At 43.0% G+C, this 21781-nt stretch overlaps 1 protein-coding gene across 1 annotated transcript; it reads right to left on the bottom strand.

Annotated features, from left to right (window-relative positions):
* Window positions 1-45: 45 nt before the first annotated feature.
* LOC139470707 (AP-2 complex subunit mu) lies at window positions 46-21596 on the bottom strand. The gene is made up of 11 exons (XM_071252972.1): window positions 21517-21596; window positions 20954-21046; window positions 19299-19564; window positions 17498-17580; window positions 13631-13766; window positions 12906-13053; window positions 12518-12652; window positions 12147-12282; window positions 10019-10116; window positions 4774-4885; window positions 46-2644 (listed from the first exon to the last, which is right to left on the bottom strand). Exons 2-11 carry the CDS (start codon window positions 21025-21027, stop codon window positions 2510-2512), a joined length of 1323 nt encoding a protein of 440 aa, XP_071109073.1. The 5' UTR covers window positions 21028-21046; window positions 21517-21596; the 3' UTR covers window positions 46-2509.
* Between the last annotated feature and the right edge of the window lie 185 nt (window positions 21597-21781).

Below are 21781 nucleotides of genomic sequence, written 5' to 3'. Positions count from 1 at the left end.
ACGACAACAAGTCTCTACTATTGCCATATATAACACAATACATCGGACAAGGATATACTTTATTGCCTACAGTATACCAGACAATATAAACATACAGCACATAGATGAGGGGAATCAGGGGAGTGATGTGCTTATATATATCAAATCATACCACAGACTATTTAAGTGCTTTCCATACAGTGTCACTTAAATACACATCAAATTTCGGTAATACAAAATTATTTCATTCTAAGAAACCCTGAAGGTAATTTCTATACAATTCTACAGACCACACTGACTAACTTGAGGAGTTCACCAAGGAAGAGCGATCGGCTCCAAATACACGTCAATATTTACTCTTAAGTGTCAACTAACCCACACCAGTGTGAACAGTGACGTTTTCAGTACTGTCTATGATGCATAAGTGTCCTTATTATAGGGCAAGTACAGCAGGGTGTCACTAACATGGGTGCACTGTGTAAAGACTACCTAACACTGAAAGCATCATTTATCTGGCTGACCAATAGCAGGTGAAGCTTGACATCTGTAGCACAAAATCATGCATATGTAGATGGAATGCAATATTGGCAGTAATATCTGCTCTTACTTAATTTGTGACACTTCTAGCCAACTTGGTAAACTATCAGTATTTACAATTGATCCCTCCAAATCCATGCAAAAGAGTGAAAATAAAAGATAGGTATAAGCGATAACATAAGACATAACATGATAAAAGCTAAGGCAGTAACATAACAAATCAAAGTTCTCCAACACAATTTGTACAAGGCCCCAAGAAACAAGGGTAAGTATCCGTTCTCACTTCGTAACACATACATGACATTGTTTCAGTTCAAAAGTGTGAGTTCATACTTTGTAACTGAAACTTAAAGAAAAAAATAGTTAGAAAATAAACTGAATGATTTAGTATGCTTGCATCTGACACCTGGTGTCGCAACAATCAGAAGCACAACACAAGGAATATTATTACACTTATGGCTATTTGTATTGCACTTTGGTTTTTCAAATGCAATATGTTCAGTGTAATTCGGTTTTCTGGAACAGTTTGTACATGATTTCTGATAAACACAAAGTTGAAGTAAGAATTCATAACAACGTCAAATGGCATTGAAACATTTGAAGTGTTAATATTGACATGAATATGGATAATGATAGTTACATATGGGTTGCCTCTTTACAAATGACAACACTCACAGCTAATCTCAACTCTTTAGACACAACATTAATATCACATGTCTCTAATAAATTCACAGTTTGTACATCTAAGCAAAATCAAATAGATTTGGTGATCAACACAAATGTTGCTTTCAAGATCTATTCACACTTTTGTGTCAACATCAACAAATTGAGTTTTCAGATATGCAAGAGTTATCTCCCTTGCAATATCTATGCGCAACCTCCTTCCCAGCGTGTCAAGTGCGACACCCTCGTTACACTCCCTTAACATCGCTGCCATCAGTGTGGATGTGACCATTACAAGAGCCTTGAAGTTGTCCCTCTAACCCCAAATGCATATCTTTGTGCCATCAAAGTGAATTTTTAAAAGGGTTACGACTGATTTAGCAGTATTTCCAAGAAAAATTTATGCTTTGATTGTTTAATCAGATTGGTTCATGATTGCACCCTACAGAAAGCACCCAACTTTCCCATTACATTCTCACAATACCATTATATGTTAGTTGTAAAGAAAGGAAAATTCAAATTGAAAAACAAAGAATATTATTTAGCTGGGGGAAGAGTCATAGCATTACAACAGTCATCACTTGAACAAAATGGTCAGTCCGTTGTGAGTGCAACTCTATCTCAGTGGGGAGCTGTGACTGGTGGCAGCGACAGTATAGAGAGCTCCTCAAACAGGCTATCACTGTGAGGAGCTTGACCTGTTGGCAGTCTGTTTTACAGACAAAGGTTTCAAGATTTACGAGAAAATTTCAAAAAGCATCAGGTGTTTGTGTCCAAGATATTTTGGGGAAGATGCAAGTTACAAGTTACAATTCTGGTGGTATCTATGTCACTGTACATGGTAAACTGTGTTCCAAAAGTGTAAAATGGAAAGAGGTTTCAGACTGTATGTGAAAGACATCTTCTTACCAATCCTCTATCAGAACTGAAAAGTCAAACTGGATGTGAGGAAACTTGACCTTTTCACACAGCAATCTCAACACAAAGTGATATCAATCAAAAGAGCAAATCAATTTGTCAGTAGAACCTCATTATTTTGACCCATTTTAAAAAAAGGGGTTCTGGGGGAAAGTGAACTTGAAAAATGTTTAAATTTCTAAATGATATCCTTAGTTAAGTAATGGCTTGAATGCTTTGAAAATGGAGCTGCTCCTTGATAAAAACTGAAAACTCTTTCCATGTCACACATTTCAGTAAAATGAATTGACGTAATAGTTTGGTAATTCTGTGTCTAGACAACACTTCCATCTACTACCTAATGATACTAACAACATGACTTGTATCCAGGTAGACAGGGAATTTGAATTGTTTTATCCTAGTTGAGTTGTGTTCAGCATCGTGTCTCATACAGACCACTCCGGCCGATGTATCGTACCCACTTGATGACATCATGATCGCTATAGTTCATCTTCGACTCAAATACTTTCAGATACCTAACCTTAAAACCTGATGGGGCGAACGGAACCTGTAACAAAACATGAGAGACTGTCATATTCTACCTACACAAGAAATAAGTGGTCCAGTTGAAAAACAGGGCAATATCAATGTCTTCAATATCATAACAAAATGTTACACTGGGAAAATTAGAAACCATTTAGAAAGATAAAAACGTAACAGACAGAACTATCAAAGTCAGATTTTCATACGTAGTACTTGCAGAATTGTGGTGACTTTGGTGCTAAAACATTCCTGTACTTGCAGCATTGAGGTTACCTGGGTTCTCAAGCATTCCCGTACTTGCAGCATTGAGGTTACCTGGGTTCTCAAGCATTCCCGTACTTGCAGCATTGAAGTTACCTGGGTTCTCAAGCATTCCCGTACTTGCAGCATTGAGGTTACCTGGGTTCTCAAGCATTCCCGTACTTGCAGCATTGAGGTTACCTGGGTTCTCAAGCATTCCCGTACTTGCAGCATTGAAGTTACCTGGGTTCTCAAGCATTCCCGTACTTGCAGCATTGAGGTTACCTGGGTTCTCAAGCATTCCCGTACTTGCAGCATTGAGGTTACCTGGGTTCTCAAGCATTCCCGTACTTGCAGCATTGAGGTTACCTGGGTTCTCAAGCATTCCCATACTTGCAGCATTGAGGTTACCTGGGTTCTCAAGCATTCCCGTACTTGCAGCATTGAGGTTACCTGGGTTCTCAAGCATTCACGTACTTGCAGCATTGAGGTTACCTGGGTTCTCAAGCATTCCCATACTTGCAGCATTGCAGTTACCTGGGTTCTCAAGCATTCCCATACTTGCAGCATTGAGGTTACCTGGGTTCTCAAGCATTCCCGTACTTGCAGCATTGAGGTTACCTGGGTTCTCAAGCATTCCCGTACTTGCAGCATTGAGGTTACCTGGGTTCTCAAGCATTCCCGTACTTGCAGCATTGAGGTTACCTGGGTTCTCAAGCATTCCCGTACTTGCAGCATTGAGGTTACCTGGGTTCTCAAGCATTCCCGTACTTGCAGCATTGAGGTTACCTGGGTTCTCAAGCATTCCCGTACTTGCAGCATTGAGGTTACCTGGGTTCTCAAGCATTCCCGTACTTGCAGCATTGAGGTTACCTGGGTTCTCAAGCATTCCCGTACTTGCAGCATTGAAGTTACCTGGGTTCTCAAGCATTCCCGTACTTGCAGCATTGAGGTTACCTGGGTTCTCAAGCATTCCCGTACTTGCAGCATTGAGGTTACCTGGGTTCTCAAGCATTCCCGTACTTGCAGCATTGAGGTTACCTGGGTTCTCAAGCATTCCCGTACTTGCAGCATTGAAGTTACCTGGGTTCTCAAGCATTCCCGTACTTGCAGCATTGAGGTTACCTGGGTTCTCAAGCATTCCCGTACTTGCAGCATTGAGGTTACCTGGGTTCTCAAGCATTCCCGTACTTGCAGCATTGAAGTTACCTGGGTTCTCATGCATTCCCGTACTTGCAGCATTGAGGTTACCTGGGTTCTCAAGTATTCCCGTACTTGCAGCATTGAGGTTACCTGGGTTCTCAAGCATTCCCGTACTTGCAGCATTGAGGTTACCTGGGTTCTCAAGCATTCCCATACTTGCAGCATTGAGGTTACCTGGGTTCTCAAGCATTCCCATACTTGCAGCATTGAGGTTACCTTGGTTCTCAAGCATTCAGTGTTGGATTAAGTTTTTGAATTTTATGTTAACAGAATGAGATATCAGAGCATAATGACAAAGTATCTTTGGAATGGCACACGTTATATTCTTCACCTTTCAAAATAAGATTTGTAATGCAAGTTTTTGTCTCAGAAACTCCAGTGAAATCTTACAGCAGGGTTGTAGAGAATGGACACAGAAAAAATATCCTGCGTCCCAAGGGATGCACAATATTATTCCTTGTACCTACAGGGTATCAAGAGGACAAGTACGGGTGTATCTTATCTTATACATCAAGCATGACCTCTATCCACATGATCACTGATTCATTCCAGGATCAAAATCTTATTACCTAAACGTACAGTACACGACACCGTTTCATTACATTACAGTACACTTCTTTTGCCTACAAGGACCCTCTCTTTTTTAAGTGGAGTTAGAACCCTGCTGATGTGAGGGCAAGAATGTGATCTTCTCATAACATTGCTACTCACCTCAAAGTTCATTGATATTGGGGGTCTAGTCCATTTCTTCTTATCATTTGTGTTGAGGAGTTCAATCTCAGCACTCAGCTGGCACTCCTTCATCCCACCCATACGCTTGATTCTACAAGTCAGGAAGAGCAGTCACATCAGCTTAGTAAATCAAAATGATATGGTCGGTTTCTATTGATTACATAATCATATGCCGAGTTTAGTCATATCCAGGGGTCCGGAAACGGTCATATGCGCCGGACATGTCCAATTGGGAATCTCAAATGCCCTATTTAAAACATTGCTTGCAGGACATTTAAATTTTTCTGTTCGGACATTTTAAAAAACAAAAAACGCTACCTTCGGGGTCCAAATAATTGATGAGCATTATCATATCCCGTCAACGACTTCAGGTGAATAAACAGGCATAACAAACATGGTCAATAAAAGTATCTAGACAATGATTTTACCATTTAAGATGTATTTCCTGCTCTCAAAGGCATTCTTATATATATGCAGAGATTAAGATTACGGTGTGTATATTTTCTCGTAAACTAAGCCGGAAATAGCAATCAGCTGTGCACACGTTTCTTCCCAAACTACCGGTGATTCAGTCAAAAATGTACCCAGGGATACCACTTTAAAGAATTTTGTAGAATTTTCCTATTTGGAATATTCTATAAGTAATACAATACCACTGATATACAAAGGCTGTTGTCTCCCACAAATGCTGCTATAGCGAAATCTACCACAGAGATCTCAATGACCTCATGCAGCACGTGCGTAGCCACCTAGCTGCCATGTGACACCCTTCACTCTTTTCTCTTGCGAGAGCAAGTGCTCGGGGGACGGAGGGCAGGCAGCAGCCCAGTGGTAACGTATTACTTTAAAATATTCGGAATAGGAAAATTCTACAAATTACATTAAGTAATACGTTACCACTGATATACCGAGGCTGACTACCACATTAGGCGGTGGGGAGCACCTACAACCCAAACCTGACTGCTCGTGTTCCTTCAAACCAGCAGAAGTAAACAACAAGGCGGACGACTCGATGCGCATGCTCCTAGCTAGGCGTTACCCTATAGGAATACTAAAGCACTGTCAAGCGCATACCATATGGCTCAATCGTCATTGCCAAACGATTGGTGACTCTAAACAGCCCCACTGGATAGGTATTTCATCGCCGCAGTGGATGAGAACACAGTATCTGTGTGAGCTAAATCTTAGATCAGGTTAAACAGTCGGGAAGAGGGAAATTAATTTCATCCGGTCCGTATATCCCAAAGCAAGCCTACTTAAAGTCCGCATTAGGCGCGTGACCTAATTCCAGTAAGCATGTATCACAAGGTTGGAATACACGACAGACAATTAAATACATAATTGTCAAAATACAAATAAGGACAAAACACACAAAAAGCCACCTCACCTGTGGTGTGAGCGCGCTGGCTTGCGGGACCCCCACTCCTGTACCCACGGCGATGGGAACATTGGAGACGACCCAGATTGAGCACCGTGCAAGGTCTGACGCTTGTGGAGTTAGGAACTCACCCCTTAGACGACCCTTTGTGCCGCGATCAGCGGCCCAAGTCGGTGCACCCCTCCACGTCATCATCAGAAACCTTTCTGAGGTAATGATTGGCAAAAACCGAGTCAGAACGCCAGTAAGAACCTCGTAATATTCCGTGAACAGAGATATATTCGAGCGTAGGGCAAATGTTGCCGCTAAGGTCCTGATCTCATGTCGGTTTGACCCCGCTACCGGTAACCCCAGATTGATGACAGAACGAAGCCATAACGCAATCGAGTTGCGAGTTATGTCAGCAGTGTGATTAGGGTTACACGACATGAACAGACGGCCACGCCCTTGTCTGCGTTCATTCGAAGCCTTAAGATTATACTTATGGGCCCTAACCGGACACAGCGATCTGATTCAAGATTTCCTTGAGTGATCTTACAGTGAATTCTTTCTCCGTTTGACCAAATTTCTGATTCTTGGCGACGAAGGCGGCCCTTTTTAAGATCTTGCTGCTTGAAACCCTTGATAATACCCCAAATCACCGGCTCTTTTGAGAGACTGGTACCCATAGCAATGTCCCGTCCTGTAGCAACGGACGAGACATAGTTGGCAATGGAATCCCCGGAGAGTTTCCGGGTCTCTCGTAAGTGAGACATGAAACGAGCAATATCCTCCACATAAACCTTATCTGGCGAATGAATGTGATGTTTACAACACCACTTCCTGAAAATAGCCCAACGTGCATTATACACCTTCTGGGTAGAATCACGATACATACAAACGTATGCCCAAGACGCCCGACGAGAAAAACCTTTACTCCTCAGACGCTCGGTGACAACATCCACGCGTGCAGATTGAACTGCCCTGCGTTTGGATGAAGCTGACGGGTGTGAGGGTGGATCAGGAGACCTGGTCTCACAGGCAATGGAAGTGGCGACTGCATGGCCTGGGCCAGCAAGTCAGGGTACCACGATCTGTTTGGCCACATGGGCGTGATCAGTAACATTCGACAGTGAACTCCTTGGAGCTGGCTGAGAATGAGTGGTATTAACACCGTCGGCGGGTAAGCATAAGCGTCCATGCCCGCCCAGTCTAACGCGAGAGCATCGTGATCGATGGCCCTCGGGTCCAGGACTGGTGATACAAACAACGGGGATTGATTGTTGAACCTGGTTGCGAACAGGTCGACCATCAGACGACCCAAACGTTCGCACAGCCACTGAAACACTTCTGGGTTTAGCATCCACTCCGTGGGGCTCAGATCCCAACGCATCGATAGAGCGTCGGTCCTATACGTTTCGCACACCTGGGATGTGACGGGCGCGTACCTGGCACAGGACACTGTCCACCAGAGCGTAAAAAGCAAGATCAAGTAGCGAGTGACTGTGAGTTCCCCCCAGTTTGTTCACATAGGACACAACTGTCGTGTTGTCAGTCGCCAGCATGAGCCGGGCGTCGATGAGACGATGCTTGCAGTGATTGACTGCGTTTATCACTGCCTTGAACTCTAGGCAATTGATGGGAAGACCTAGTTCATCTACGCACCACAGCCCCGAGCTCCCCTTCCCCTCTATGGGCGCCCCAGCCCACTAGAGAGGCGTCTGTATACAGGTTCAACGTGACCGGAAGGGCCGCATAGAGACTCCCAATAAGACGTTGCAAGGGACCGTCCACCATTCCAGATGCGGTTTGAGCCGATCTGGGAGGGCGACGGTTGCACTGTTCTCCTGTGCTAACAACTGGATTAGAAACGTTTGCAGCGGGCGGAGTTGGAGACGACCCCAATCGGTGCAGTCCTGGGCTGACACAAGTAGCCCTAACAGCTGTTCCCAAAAGTGAATAGTCTGTTGCACCTCTAAGACTTTGGCCATCATCGCCTGAATCTTGTGCCACCGGTCTGGGGGGACAAAGAGGCAATGGGTCACCGTGTCGAACCGACCTCCGATGAACTTCAAGTTCTTGGGGAGATTGACAATCCACCCCAATTGCTCCAAGAGCCGACGTGCGAAATCGAGATGGCGTGACAGGGTGTCCATCATTCGATTGGTCACTAGCGAGTCGTCCAGGTACGCGAAGTACCTGACACCCCTCCTGTGGAGGAACCCCTCTATGGGGGTGGTTAACCGGTTGAACAGCCACGGAGCCGTCGAAAGGCCGAATGGGAGTACAACCCACTCGTAGTGCCTGCCTTGAAAGACAAACCTGAGATACTTGTGATGGTCCAAGTGAATCGGAACATGCAGATAAGCATCCTTCAGGTCGATTGAAGCGAGCCAGTCGGCCGGCATGATCAGAGCTTTCAGGTCCGCCAAGGTCAACATTCTGAACTTGGGCGGCTTGTGCAGGTACAACTCGTTGAACGATTTCAGATTGTGAATCATTCTGAGTTCGGCACTGTCCTTCTTAGGAACAAGAAATATCCTGGTAGAGCTAACTCCCGTACTGCCCTCTTCTCCACCAAACTGCCGATGGCATCCGCAAGGGTGGGAAGATCGGTTTCCGAATAGAAACCTGCCAACGGGGCAACGGTGAGTGGCGGATCCGCTTAGAGATCTGGCTGGTAGCTGGTAGCCGTATCGGATCATATTGACCACCCACGGGTCGTCGAACACTTGTTCCCAATTCTCCCAGTAAGTCTGGAATCTGGCTGGCGCAACTGTCCAGGGCCAAGTGACTCGGGTTCGCCTACGGGCCAATCGAAGTTGGCGCTGTCGGCATACGAACTCCTCCAATGAAAGTCACGTGGTGGGGACCTTGCCGTCCTTAAACGACTTGGGCTTCCCCCAGTTCCCCTTCTTCACGCGAAAGGGCTGCTGATTGCCCTTACCGGAGCCCTCAGGGCGGGGCTTCTTCCCGGAGGAAGAAGAACCTGACCCCTTAGACCTACCGGACGCAGCATCCTGGGGCGCGCTCTGCTTAGGAGCGGCACCCAGGCGCCTATACAGGGAACCAAAAAGATCAAGTGTGTGCCGAGAGGCCTCGGCAGACACAGCAGCCTTTTGTTCCTTCAGAACCCCAGGGATCTTATTATTGAAAAGGGTCCGCGCAGACCAAGGCTGCGAAAGGAGCACTTCCTGGTTGGCAGCGTCCAACCCCGAGGCGGCAAGATACGACTGGCGCATGAGAAAATGGCACGTGCCGGAAATAAAGGCCGAAGCCCCGGCAACGTACTCCAGGGAAGCATTTAAACCGAGCAGGCAGTTGTAAATGCGCTGGTCATGGTTCGTGGTAGAACCTTCGACCAGACTGGCCGCTGCAACCACGTAAGTGTCTCAGTGCGACAAGGTAGCTTGCGTTACCGTAGCAGCTGGTGGGGCACGGACACCCAACCGCTCAACATGGGCCTCCTCGGAAGGACCAGCCTCAGGAAAGGCAAGGTCATGTACCGGGAAAGAACCCTTTCTCCATGACGGTGGAGGCAACGGGAGACCCCGACCGGAGGCCGCCGCGAAGGCTTTCTCCAAGGACGGCTTGATCCCGCGCAGCAAGGTTGATGCGGGGAAAGCCTTGTCGGAAGCCTCAAGCCTCAAAGAGGTCATAAAACATGGCCACGCGGTCCTTAACCGATAGCGGGAGCAACAGTTCGGGGGAAGGACCGGTGACCACGGGAGCCGCAGCCATACCGGCTGGATCTCACACAAATTGTCTTTCTGTCAGAAAACAGCAGTAAATGCCTTAAGCAGTAATACAGGATAAGTATACAAAATATGAATGATAAGATGTTAAGACTCACTCGATGATACTTACTTCCACACTATAGCATTTTCACTGGCCTTGTACTTAGCCTTGCCCTTCATACAGATCACCTGCACTCCACTAGTGTTGAGTGGTGTTGGGATCCGCACCTGAAATGAGCCAGTCAACCTTCAAACACAGACCCTATGTTCAAACATTTGGATAGATATAAACAATCTCTATCAAGGCTGTAGTTACAGGTCAGAAAATGATTACTAAACAACTAAATTTTGGTTTGTATATTACAAACATAACAATTTAATTCTCAACAAATAATAATTTCTATTTAAATGCCAATGCCATTTCTAATCACAAAAAAGTTTGTTTGTTTGCTGTTTAATACCGCACTCAGCAATATAAAGGCAATCCAGTGATTGACATCATGAGCATCAATCCTTGCTATTGGGATCGATGACATGCATCAACCAAGTCAGTCAACCTGACCACACGATCCGGTTAGTCGCAAGCATAGGTCGCTGAAGATCTATTATACACCGTATCTTCACGGGTCTAATCACCAAAACAGTAACAGTGAAGATCAACCTTAGTGTATTCACATTTAGAACATACTAAACAAATTGATTTTGAAGGTAAACAGTATCTGCTTCAAATGGACACTGACAAATCCAGATCTGTCAATACCAGAAGAAATGCGTGGTTCGGAATTTCACAAGGTTAACTTATCATCAAGCATAATCTGTCTAATCCTGCCTTCTTTACAGTGGACTTCCTGAATGAAATTGTACAAGCCAACTTCTCGTGTAAGTGCTGCTCCCACATCCAGATTAATTTTCCCCACATCTACTCACACGTTTAGTAATTTGTTCTCATTAATGAGCAGCCATAAAATGGGGTCTGGCTCAATTAACATTGCATTAACCCATGTGATTAAACTTGGAACCCTCACAATTTTGACCCACCTTTTTTCAATGTGCTTCATTTGTCATTTCCTACCATTCACTTAGAGTGATGCAGGTCTTAGGTGGGTAAGCTACGAGCACAGATATGGTGCTGACAAACCCAGACGCATTATCAGGTCCAAGAGCGATTCGAAACCATGATCACAGGTTTCTGGCAGACATAAGCCAAAGGGATGCAACTCTGCACATTGAATTGGGCGCCTTAGACAACCGTGCAACTATGAATTGTGTAAACATTGTAGACATTAGGATTGGACTCCTGTAAAATTTTAAATAAAAAGTTTTTTCAATCTTGTGTTTTCCAAAAGAGATGGAGTTGCTGTATAAACCTCACTCATCTGGACCACTATCCCAACACGGCAAAACACTTAGTCCCACACAAGTCCGGTTCAGACAGATTCCATAGTACCGTAATTTAGCTAACTTTCCCAGTGCTCTAGATATGAGCACTTTTCTAGCACTATCAGAACTGTGTACCAGACATATTCTTGCAAACCAATAAGTGCTGCAAAAGTACTGTTACGATATTGCATCGCCATCATTCAAAGACCTTGCATTGTACATTCAGATTTTTGTGCCAAACTCATGTAACTATAACGGAGATGTTGTTATTTGTCAATGACAATGCAGGATTGAGAGGAAATCTATTTGCTGCTGACACAAAATGACGTATCCCCTTTTAAGAGGAAGGTAATGCCCAATACGATTAACAGAAGTTTAACGATGTCTTGAAAAATGTTTTTGAGAATAAATAGACAAGGTACAGCAACAATTAATAATAAGAGGATATGGCATTGATTGTCTGTGTATTTGATGCGGTTGTAATTTGCAATCCGTCTCTATTTGACTAGTTTGATCCGTACAACATGCCAATGCAGTATTTATCTCAGGTTTCAAAGTTGCAACTAATTTGGTCGTCATGGTGACTGAAATTTCCACATGGCGACCAATATCTTGTCAACGAGTATTTACAACAACATAATTAACAACAGAGCTTGTTACACCAAAGGTAGGAGTCAGTACTGCTGCAGTTAGGCACATTTGGTATGTTTCAACAATATAATACATTACTGACTATAATCTTGAAGTTTGGTTTCTTAGTTTTTCACACAGCTTCTTGAATCTCGCATTGGCTTCCAGAAAACAATTGTTAGGAGCCAAAGGCTCCTTGGGAAAAAGTTACACTATGAGGCTTGTATCTGGAGAACTGCTTTCCATACCTCAACCTTCTGGGCCAACAGCGACGGTTTGAAGTTTGATTTCACAACAACCTTCACCTCCATCTTTTGCCTCCCGACCTCCCTGACAAGAGGAATCACACGGAAGGGCAGACTAATGTCCTTGGTTGTTCTGTATCTGAAAGTAAATAGGAATGTATGTATAGGGAGGATGAGGGTGGAGTTGACATAATGCTCCATATAGAGTCACAAGTCACTGAAGTTGACCTGACTTAGAAAGAAATAATGTTTAAGACGCTTCAACCACTGTCACAAACATCAATAGAGTTTGCAAAATCTGTGCAACTAGGGAAAAAGAATTAACAAAATCAGGAGAAAATACTTCCCTGGAAAGACAAAATAAAGCAAGGTACCTCATGAGTTCAAATTCTCCATCAGGTGGAATGAAGCTGATGCTGTGTTCTGTCTCAAACTTGCTGAGCTTGACGCACTGGTGGAACTGACAGTCATCAATGGCTATAGACGTCTTTCCTCCTCCACCAAAGTGGCTGTGGGCAGGAACAATGGTTTAACACATCATTTAAGACATCATTTCCAGTAATATTCTACAAAATACATCTAAGTCTATATGTGACACATTACATCAAATACTAAATATTCAATCATGTCAAGGAAACCAGTTGATCTGTTTAATTCAAGATATATAGACTGTGCAAATATCTCTTAGGATGGTTTAAATAAATCAAGATGCCAAAATGACCTCCAAAGGTGGATGGCAAATGAACCCTTTCCAATACTCACCTCCCCCGGCTTGCTGTGTCATCCAAGCTACTCTTGCCTTTGCTCTCCATTAGCAGCTTATCATTAATACCAAACTTGCACTCCGGCATTCCACTCAGGTAGCTCTTCATCACAATTCTTCCAGCCACATGGGCACTCAGCACCTGACCTGAAACAGAAAGTGGTCAGTCAGTAGTGTATAACACAATCCATCCAGCCACATGGGCACTCAGCACTTGACCTGAAACTGGAAGTGGTCAGTCAGTAGTGTATAACACAATCCATCCAGCCACATGGGCACTCAGCACTTGACCTATAACAGAAAGTGGTCAGTCAGTAGCGTACAACACAATCCTTCCAGGCACGTGGGCACTCAGCACCTGACCTGAAACAGGAAGTGGTCAGTCAGTAGTGTACAACACAATCCTTCCAGGCACGTGAGCACTCAGCACCTGACCTGAAACAGAAAGTGCATGGTGCCTATTTGCAGTCAAGGTCTACACAAAGTAATCATCGTAATTAGTGCTCTTTTTGAAAAAGTGAAACATGTCTCTGTATAATTAGGATAAGCATTCATTACTAGCCTAACACACCTGGATCAAACTTCCATACACAGAAATAAGCTATCTTAACAGTCTGATAATTTAATATATATTTGATGGTCCTAAGAACATTGAGTTAACAATAAAACACTGTATTTCATGAACATGGATTCAATAGTTCATGTAGAAGCTGCTGAAACTCACCTTGTGGTGACATTAGAAGATTGACAGATTCCAGCACATCCAAGAACAGTTCATTCCTCCTGTATTTGATTCCCTCTCGGCGCCAGCCAATCTGTCCTGTTACCTGTGACGTGATCTGAGCTGTCTCTTCCTTTGTCTGTGGAGACAGGTGGTTATTGTTTCTTAACAAAACAGGAAGATGCTTGTTGAACTTTTAAAGGGACATATATAAACTTGGAAATTTTCCACTAAATTGTATATTTACATATACTTATCCTATCTCACACTATGCATTCTTCTTTCTTCTTCGATCCTATGTGGAAACGTGCTTGAAGAGAGTTTCCATGCTTCTAAAATACAATTCACCTGAACACACCACAGCATCACCATTGTCACCACCATTTATCCCACGGTTGGATGGTGAACGTAAATACACTAGCCTGTAAGACTACAACGGTGAGACATACAGGAGGAACCTGGTTCTAAACAGTGAAATAAATAAAATACTTAAACCACTGACTAGTGATGTAAATGACCATAACTCGTGAGCGGGAAATCGATACCCTACTCGAACATAACAGTGTGAGATCAGGAACATGCAAAACATGTTTTCACATATGACATTGTCAAATGAATGACCGTGTAGCTGTAAAGAAACAAGCACAACAGTGTGTACAATATATAATCAATTCGGAAGGGGGCTCTAGTCAATCGATTCTACAAGACAGCACAACACTATCTCCCACAGACAATAGTATGCATATTCTACAATATATAATCAATTCGGAAGGGGGCTCTAGTCAATCGATTCTACAAGACAGCACAACACTATCTCCCACAGACAATAGTATGCATATTCTCGGTATCTCTTTAAACACATCGACAAGGCAATTAAACACACCCGAGCGACTAAAGCGTGCCAAGAAGAGAAGAGGAACGATTGACAATAATCAACCAGTAACCAACAACAAGGCAAGGCAAAGGTGAGCTGAATAAAAGTTCAGGACACCATGCCTTACAAAAGTTACAGCGACTTTGATGTTAAACACCAAAGTCCCTACAGATAAGCAGGCGAGTTTAAAGATTTATTCCATATACACACGAACGTAGGACGAGAGCAGGAACAAGTATATACGATTGTTATCTGCTTTGGTGAGCTGCTGACAGCTGTTGAGCCAAGGTGCAAACCTTGGACATAAGTGACAGTGATGATGAGCAGAAAGTGGGATGAAAAGACCAAAGGATGATACAGTGGAGCCAGAAGGAGATCACATTTTGGGAAACCAGTTACTGCTGCAGTCAAGATTGGAATGAAAAGCCTCTTCTGGGAGCACCTGCAGCCGCCAAGTAAGTATGAAGCATTCTGATTCTGACAGCCTTTCAGGTGGGCATAGGGAGTCGATCAACTGGAAGAAGCCAAGTGAGACTGGGAAGCAACATCAACTTGGTGGATCCCATCTTGTTGATGAACTAAACTACCACATTCTTGTCTGACTGTATCATTAGGTGAGGGGAATAGAGAAGCACAGACCAGTGAGATACCACCTTAACTCCAGATTGTTGATGTGAAGACAACATTCGTTGTCCGACCAACACCCTGCTACCTGGCTCCCCAGCCCACGGTTAACTTGTTGATGAAGAGGTGAAGGGTCGGAACAAACAGCTTCAAAGAGACCCCGATGCAACATTCAACTGCTGATGGTGCAGATGCAAGTGGAGCGGTAGGGAGAAGGATGAAGGGCAAAAGGAAACACTGAATTGGCCGAAGGTGGAGTTAGCCTCGCACAGTCTGGGCTTGAGGCTGACGCAAAAGGCAGAGGATCTGTTGCCATTGTCATAATAGGAGCTGATGTTTGAGTGCTGGTGGTACAAGACATTGAATTTTTCAAACAACAATCTGGGGAGACAAACACTTTGCTCTGATGGGTGTCAAACAGGGCCCCGAGTCGTTGAGTGTGAGTCGTCTCAGACTTGCTGATGTTGACAAGCCAACCGAGGGGGTGGAGAAGACATTGCCTGAAGATATTGTAGAAGAATGGTGGCGTCTACGTTGGCCTGGATGAAGTTGTCAATGTAAGACTCGAAAACGATTCTACCTTGTTATGGATCATAAGGACCACACCATGTATGAAGGCATCATCCTGAAATAGTGATGGTGACAGGGCCTCTGTCACAGACAGGATGGTGGAAATCAGAGGCAGCATACGTCAAACCATCGAGTCATGGGGAGAGAGTCCCCAGTTTTCCACTGTTGAAGATGTAAAGGAATGTTTGGGACACAGTGTAGACACATCATCATCCAGTACCTGAGGCGAGACAGGAGTAGACATGCCGTGGGTGCCGGCATCCTCAAAGACCGGGCAGACTAAAGTTGATCTTGTAGGCAAAGAAACAAACATAAAGGCAAAAGGTAGAGATATCTAACAGCACTGGTCTAGGAGGGAGGGTGATAATCAGAGAGCTTGCTGAGGAAACCGCGAGGCCTATCAAACAATCCTTCACTGACATACAGCAATCCAGATGTAGTTCATCAGCGATCCAACTTAAAACAGAAGCATGGTCGGCAGGTACGAAACTCTCTAAAGGGGAAGGTGGAGAAGGGTGATGGTCAGTTGCCAGTGCATATTCAACAACCAATGGGACCGGAACAGCAGAACCAACAGGAGCAGGCTATGAAGGAAACGGAACCAGAGTTGAACTGGTCACAACTGGAGGCGTCGATGAGGATACATGCACTGCTGTATGGCCTTGGTGGCTGCCTGTACAAGAGAGTTGAAACTCGGTACCGGGTCAAGAGACTGGTCCCTGTGATCCCAAGAATCAGGGAGTTGTTGCGTCAGTGGAGGAAACGGTACAGCAGGATCCACAGCCGATGGCACAGGTGGATTTCAAAGTAGAAAGGGAGCAGCTACATGAAAGACAATCCCGCCGAGGTAGAGTCAAGACAAACAACGATCAGCTGGAGAAGATTGGTGATGCTTCTCGGTGAAAACGAGTAATCGGAGGATTGCCTTTCCTTCATCTTTCCCATTCCCCTTAACGTGGTATAAAAACAGCTACGCTAAGATACGTAATCCATTGAGAGAAAACATATATATATTTTCTCTATTGCCAAACAACTCACCTTGGCGTAGCGATGAGAAATAGAATGACGTGATCAGGTTTTGAAGGTCACTGAGCACGGGATTATGTGCATGACCCATATGTTTGGGTGGTGACCAGGGTGATGCTTGGATGTGTTCGGGTGTATTGTTTTTAAGAAACTGGAAACTGTTCAAGCACTTTCAACATAAGATCGAGGAAGAAAGAAGAATGCATTGTGTGAGATATAAGTTTAAAATTTTACATTATCAGTTAGTTTTCAACCAACCTCTTTCAAAGACTAATATAAATTTCTGTTATCAGAATATGCATCAAAGCTTTCCACAATTTGTTTATTCTTTTATACACATGAATGTCAGCTCTGATTCTGAGACCCATTTTATCATTTTCAATGTACCCCGCCAACATGTAAGGTACATTTCTTATGTTCCCCGTAAGAATTGCCAAACGGTTGTCATTACATTTGTAACATACCAACAGTAATTTTATATCTCGAATTGATTATGTAAGATGCCATTCTCTGGATATTTACAATACTTTCCAAATGAAATAGATCTAGGGGGAATAACACTGAGACTGTTAAATTTTGTCTTCTGCTATAAATGCCTAACTGTGGAATTCTTAACAATTTGGACCAAAGCATGCAAGCATAAGACATGCTAGTCCACCGGTCCCTCGGGGGACATGGGTTGATGTACCCTCTATATTAGTTTACGTTCCCCTTGCTTTCTGGGCTCGGGACCGGTGGACAACTTACGGTGTTCCCACTTTAACTTTTGGTCTCACCTGAGATTTAACACCTTGTTGTGTGATGAACGTCTTCAGGATACCTGTGTCAGTGTTCTGGGGGTAGCCAAAATCCAAAATTTCTGCAAAGTTGAAAAGAAATCCTACATTAGCACAAGTCTTCTAGGCTGCCTGACAACTGGGTGTGCCAATCTGATGAAGCCAAAATGCACTTCACATAAACCTAAGTAATACATTACTTGCTCTTTGAATCATAAGAGAATGACAACATACATTAAGCTGTCAATTCCACTGATTGACAAATAAAAAAGAGTATCTTCCAAAAGATGACATTCACATACAGCATGTTCAGTGGCAGCACAGAATGTTTGTAAAAGTAGGGGTGTCACAAGACAGAATATTTCCCATACCTGAGTCACGATAAAATGCCTTTCGTGATAGTTAATTTGACCTATCTCTGCATGGAATACATGTTTAATTCGGCCTGCCTGAAACTAGGTTCTTGATATAAACTAGTTTGTATTTAAGTCACAGTTTTTCAGTCAGATACAGTACTTTTGTTTCATGACTGGTGGTAAAGTAATGCTAGTCCAAGCAGCTATCAGGCTAGATCATAGCAAAACTTATTTCTAGGAAATCTATACAGAATCCAAACGTAAATGCAGATGCATCCTCTATATATCCAGAGCTCCCATTTCAGTAAACCTACTCTTACCCCTGGATCCATTCCCATGGTTCTCTCAATCACAAATTACCCACTCTTGATTTCCATCCCTTGAGTCCCTAGTATATAATTGTGAGTAAATGAGTTAGGATTAAAGGTGACACTGTTTCAAACTGTATTTCAGTTACATCGATGCATGTCTGCTTAATCTTGGAGGAAAGACCTAAGTGAAGCAAATCTTAACACATTTAGGATGATTACAACTTTCATGAACCCACAAGTATGGGTATTGTTCTGACAAATCGAGAAACTTAGAAACTCTGCACAGCAAACTCTTGCACCTTAGAGGAATGGGCCACCCAGCCCCCAATTTCAAATTTTCTTGGCTACACTCTGCACATCATATTCAGTGAGATTTAAAACTGCAAAATGTCCCCACCTACTGCATTAGGGCTGGGAAGAGTGACTCAGGTACTCGGGTCGGGTGGGTACTGAGTTCTGAGTACCCACAGGACTACCAGAACCCATAGTTAGTCACCTCATATAATACAAATGACAACAACAATAACACTATGGTCACACTACAAGTTGCAGCGTAGGCATGATCAGATCATCTTGTGTATTTAAATAGTTTTTTGCCAGGGCTCAGGTACATTTTGTACCCTACTCTTTAAACATACAGTAGGTACCCAGGAACAGTGTCTAAAATAACAACCTGCCAGCCTGCCTGTGGCTGGTAACCTTTCTGTCAGGCTGCATGAAAGTTGCCTCTACCTGCCCTACTGTCTGGCAGATAATATTAACTATTAAGCCAACTTGAATATTCAGTTTAATAATAACTCCTCATAGATTATTTGAGGAGTAATTGTCAGCATTATTTCACCTTAATCAAGATGCGATTAGTCACTTATTTTTCGTGATTTTTCAATATTTATAATGTCTTAATGCGGGCAGGTAACTTTAGATGGGCAGGAAACATTTATGAGTCACTTGCCTGACTGGGTTGGGTTTTAAAATTACTTCAAAAACTGCCTGAGTAGGGTTAGGGGAAACGGCTTAGGATACCTGAGCAGTAAATTTTGACTTGTCCCAGGCCTATTCTGTATACTACACATCTAATACAATGGCAATCAATATCCTTAAGGTTTGAGTTCCAAACTCTGAAAACATGCTTACCATCAAGAATTTCATAAATCAAGACAAAGTTGTTCTTAACATTATCCTCCGAGATTTTGCCAAAGTAGGACTGCATAACTTCCACCATCTTATGGAGAAACTCGAACACCATAGCAGCATTGACATTCTGTTTTGTAACTGCAGCCAACCAGATGTTGGACTTCTTGATGTGGAAGAAACTGGTTCGGGCAATGTTTGTCACTGGCGACCGAACCTGCTGGCGGGCATGGATGACATTGACACGGAAAGCATCAACAGCATTCCGACTGAAAACAAAAGAGGATAAAAAATAATTCTGTCCGTGACACCCATTTACAATCCCCAGGCTTATCACCCCTGTCTGATCCTGAGGGGTTACGAATAAGCTTAGCCACCTCACCTATTCTTATGCATTATGCATATTTTCAAAGATAATTTAGTGTCGCCTAAGGTAAATAGATGCGTCTCTTTTTTTTAAACAAATTCTGAGTTCATTTTTCATAAAAATAGACTCCCTCTTATGATCATCATGTTCATATTTGTGCACTTGTGCATTAATCTGTTTCTAATCACCAAGTAAATGAGCACTAATAATGTTTGACACTACCCATAGGGCTGCAGCTTGTTTGTTGTTAATGCCGCACTCAGCAATATTCCAGGTATATGACAGTGGTAACAGTAAAGTGTTGGCAAATTAACTCATTAGCCCAGCTTAACTTCAAGCTGGAAATATATGTTTGAACCTCCCATTTCCAATGCTTGACTAAATAAAAACTCTAAAACTGTGGCCGGTAAAGTGAGCCTGTAAAACTTTTGTGTGTCCCAACCTGAATTTGTCTATTGGCAAGCATTATTAAAAACATTTAATTTTCATATGGGCTATTATGAGCTCAGGTTTCTAGATAGAAAGAATAATTTTAACAGAATCAAGCTTCAAACTAGTGCTAATATCAGGGATTTTAAAGTGCAGTACTCTCATTAGCTGCCATCTTGTCATGCTTATTGCAATGCAATCATAGTACTTTAATATTAACACATACAAAAATGGAAACATAGGATCTTTATCGTTTTTTTGTTGTTTCCCTCCTATGAAAACTATTCCAGCAATAAATTGTTGATTGACATGATTATGATCCATATGAATAACGGAGTGAGTGAGTGAGTGAGTGAGTGAGTATGGTTTTACGCCGCTTTTAGCAATATTCCAGCAATATCACGGCAGGGGACACCAGAAATGGGCTTCACACATTGTACCCATGTGGGGAATCAAACCCGGGTTTTCGTGCCTTTGCAATATTCCAACAATATCATGGCATGGGACACCAGAAATGGGCTTCACGCATTGTACCCATGTCGGGAATCGAACAGGCTATAGAACACACCTGATGAAGGAGTAGGCATTTACTCTGAAATGCTGTGTTCCTGATAATAAAGAAGTTGACATCCATATATTCTCTTCCTTATGTGTATCACTTCTAAATGCCTTTCAAAGACCTTATAGAACACAACATCAGAATAGGAACCAGAGTCAAAACAAGGTTGTTGCTAGACCTATTGTTGAATGTAACTATATTTTGATCTACAATGATGGTTAGAAAACATGGTTGCATCAATGATAAAAGTTGAATGATAAGATATTATATGATGCAGAAAGTCTACTTGGTAATACATCTCACCCAATGTCATCTCGGAACACTCGGGAGATAAGGACTTCTCCCTTGTGGTTGTATATAAACAATCCCCCAATCATCTTGCTAGTTCGCCATCAACTGGAAATAGATATCAAATTGTCAACGGCAGTGGTCGATAAATCTTTTCTATTTATCATGCTAATTAGTCACTCGAAGAGTGACACGACGAGCACCTTGTCGGACTCGCTGTAACAACATTCAAAGGTTACGCCCCTTCCTGAGCGATAACGCGTGTGCATCGTTTGATGAACTTCAGTTTAACACATACACACAAAACCTTTCAATACTGGCGGATTATCTATCTTGTGTCGTCTTCAATGCCACACATTCTGACAGGTATTATTCCTGAACACAAACTGCATCACAAGCAGGTACAGATGTCCCAGCGAACCGGTAATTTATGCGTTACTCGACCTATAATGCCCAAGATCACAGCTTATACCGATTCATATTTCAGATCTAGTAAAATAAGTGCACACAGCGTCCATTAAACAAGCCTGTCTTTGCTCGTCGAGCTTAAATTTGTTAATGTGACTAAAAAATCCTACCTCATTTGCTGCGTCAAGGGGAGGTTCCGCTAGTTCAAGGCGGCATATATCCCACAATTCTCACATCGTGATTTGTATGTCTACAAGTTTTGATATATTTCTTGAAATTTCTAAATCCAAACGCATTAACATTTTCAATCACATAGATAGTATTTGTAAACATATTGTAATTTATTTATTGTTCACATATGGTAAACGGATCAAAGTACTTTTGATATAGATTAATAAAGACACATTATTTTCATTGATATAAAGCTACTCGTAA

The sequence above is a fragment of the Haliotis cracherodii genome, unplaced genomic scaffold (genome assembly GCF_022045235.1).
Source record: "Haliotis cracherodii isolate W230 unplaced genomic scaffold, xgHalCrac1.p SCAF_21, whole genome shotgun sequence".
In the NCBI taxonomy this organism is placed as follows: Eukaryota; Metazoa; Mollusca; class Gastropoda; order Lepetellida; family Haliotidae; genus Haliotis; species Haliotis cracherodii.
Note: the sequence above shows the minus strand (reverse complement) of the source record. Positions and strands in the feature narration are given on the sequence as shown.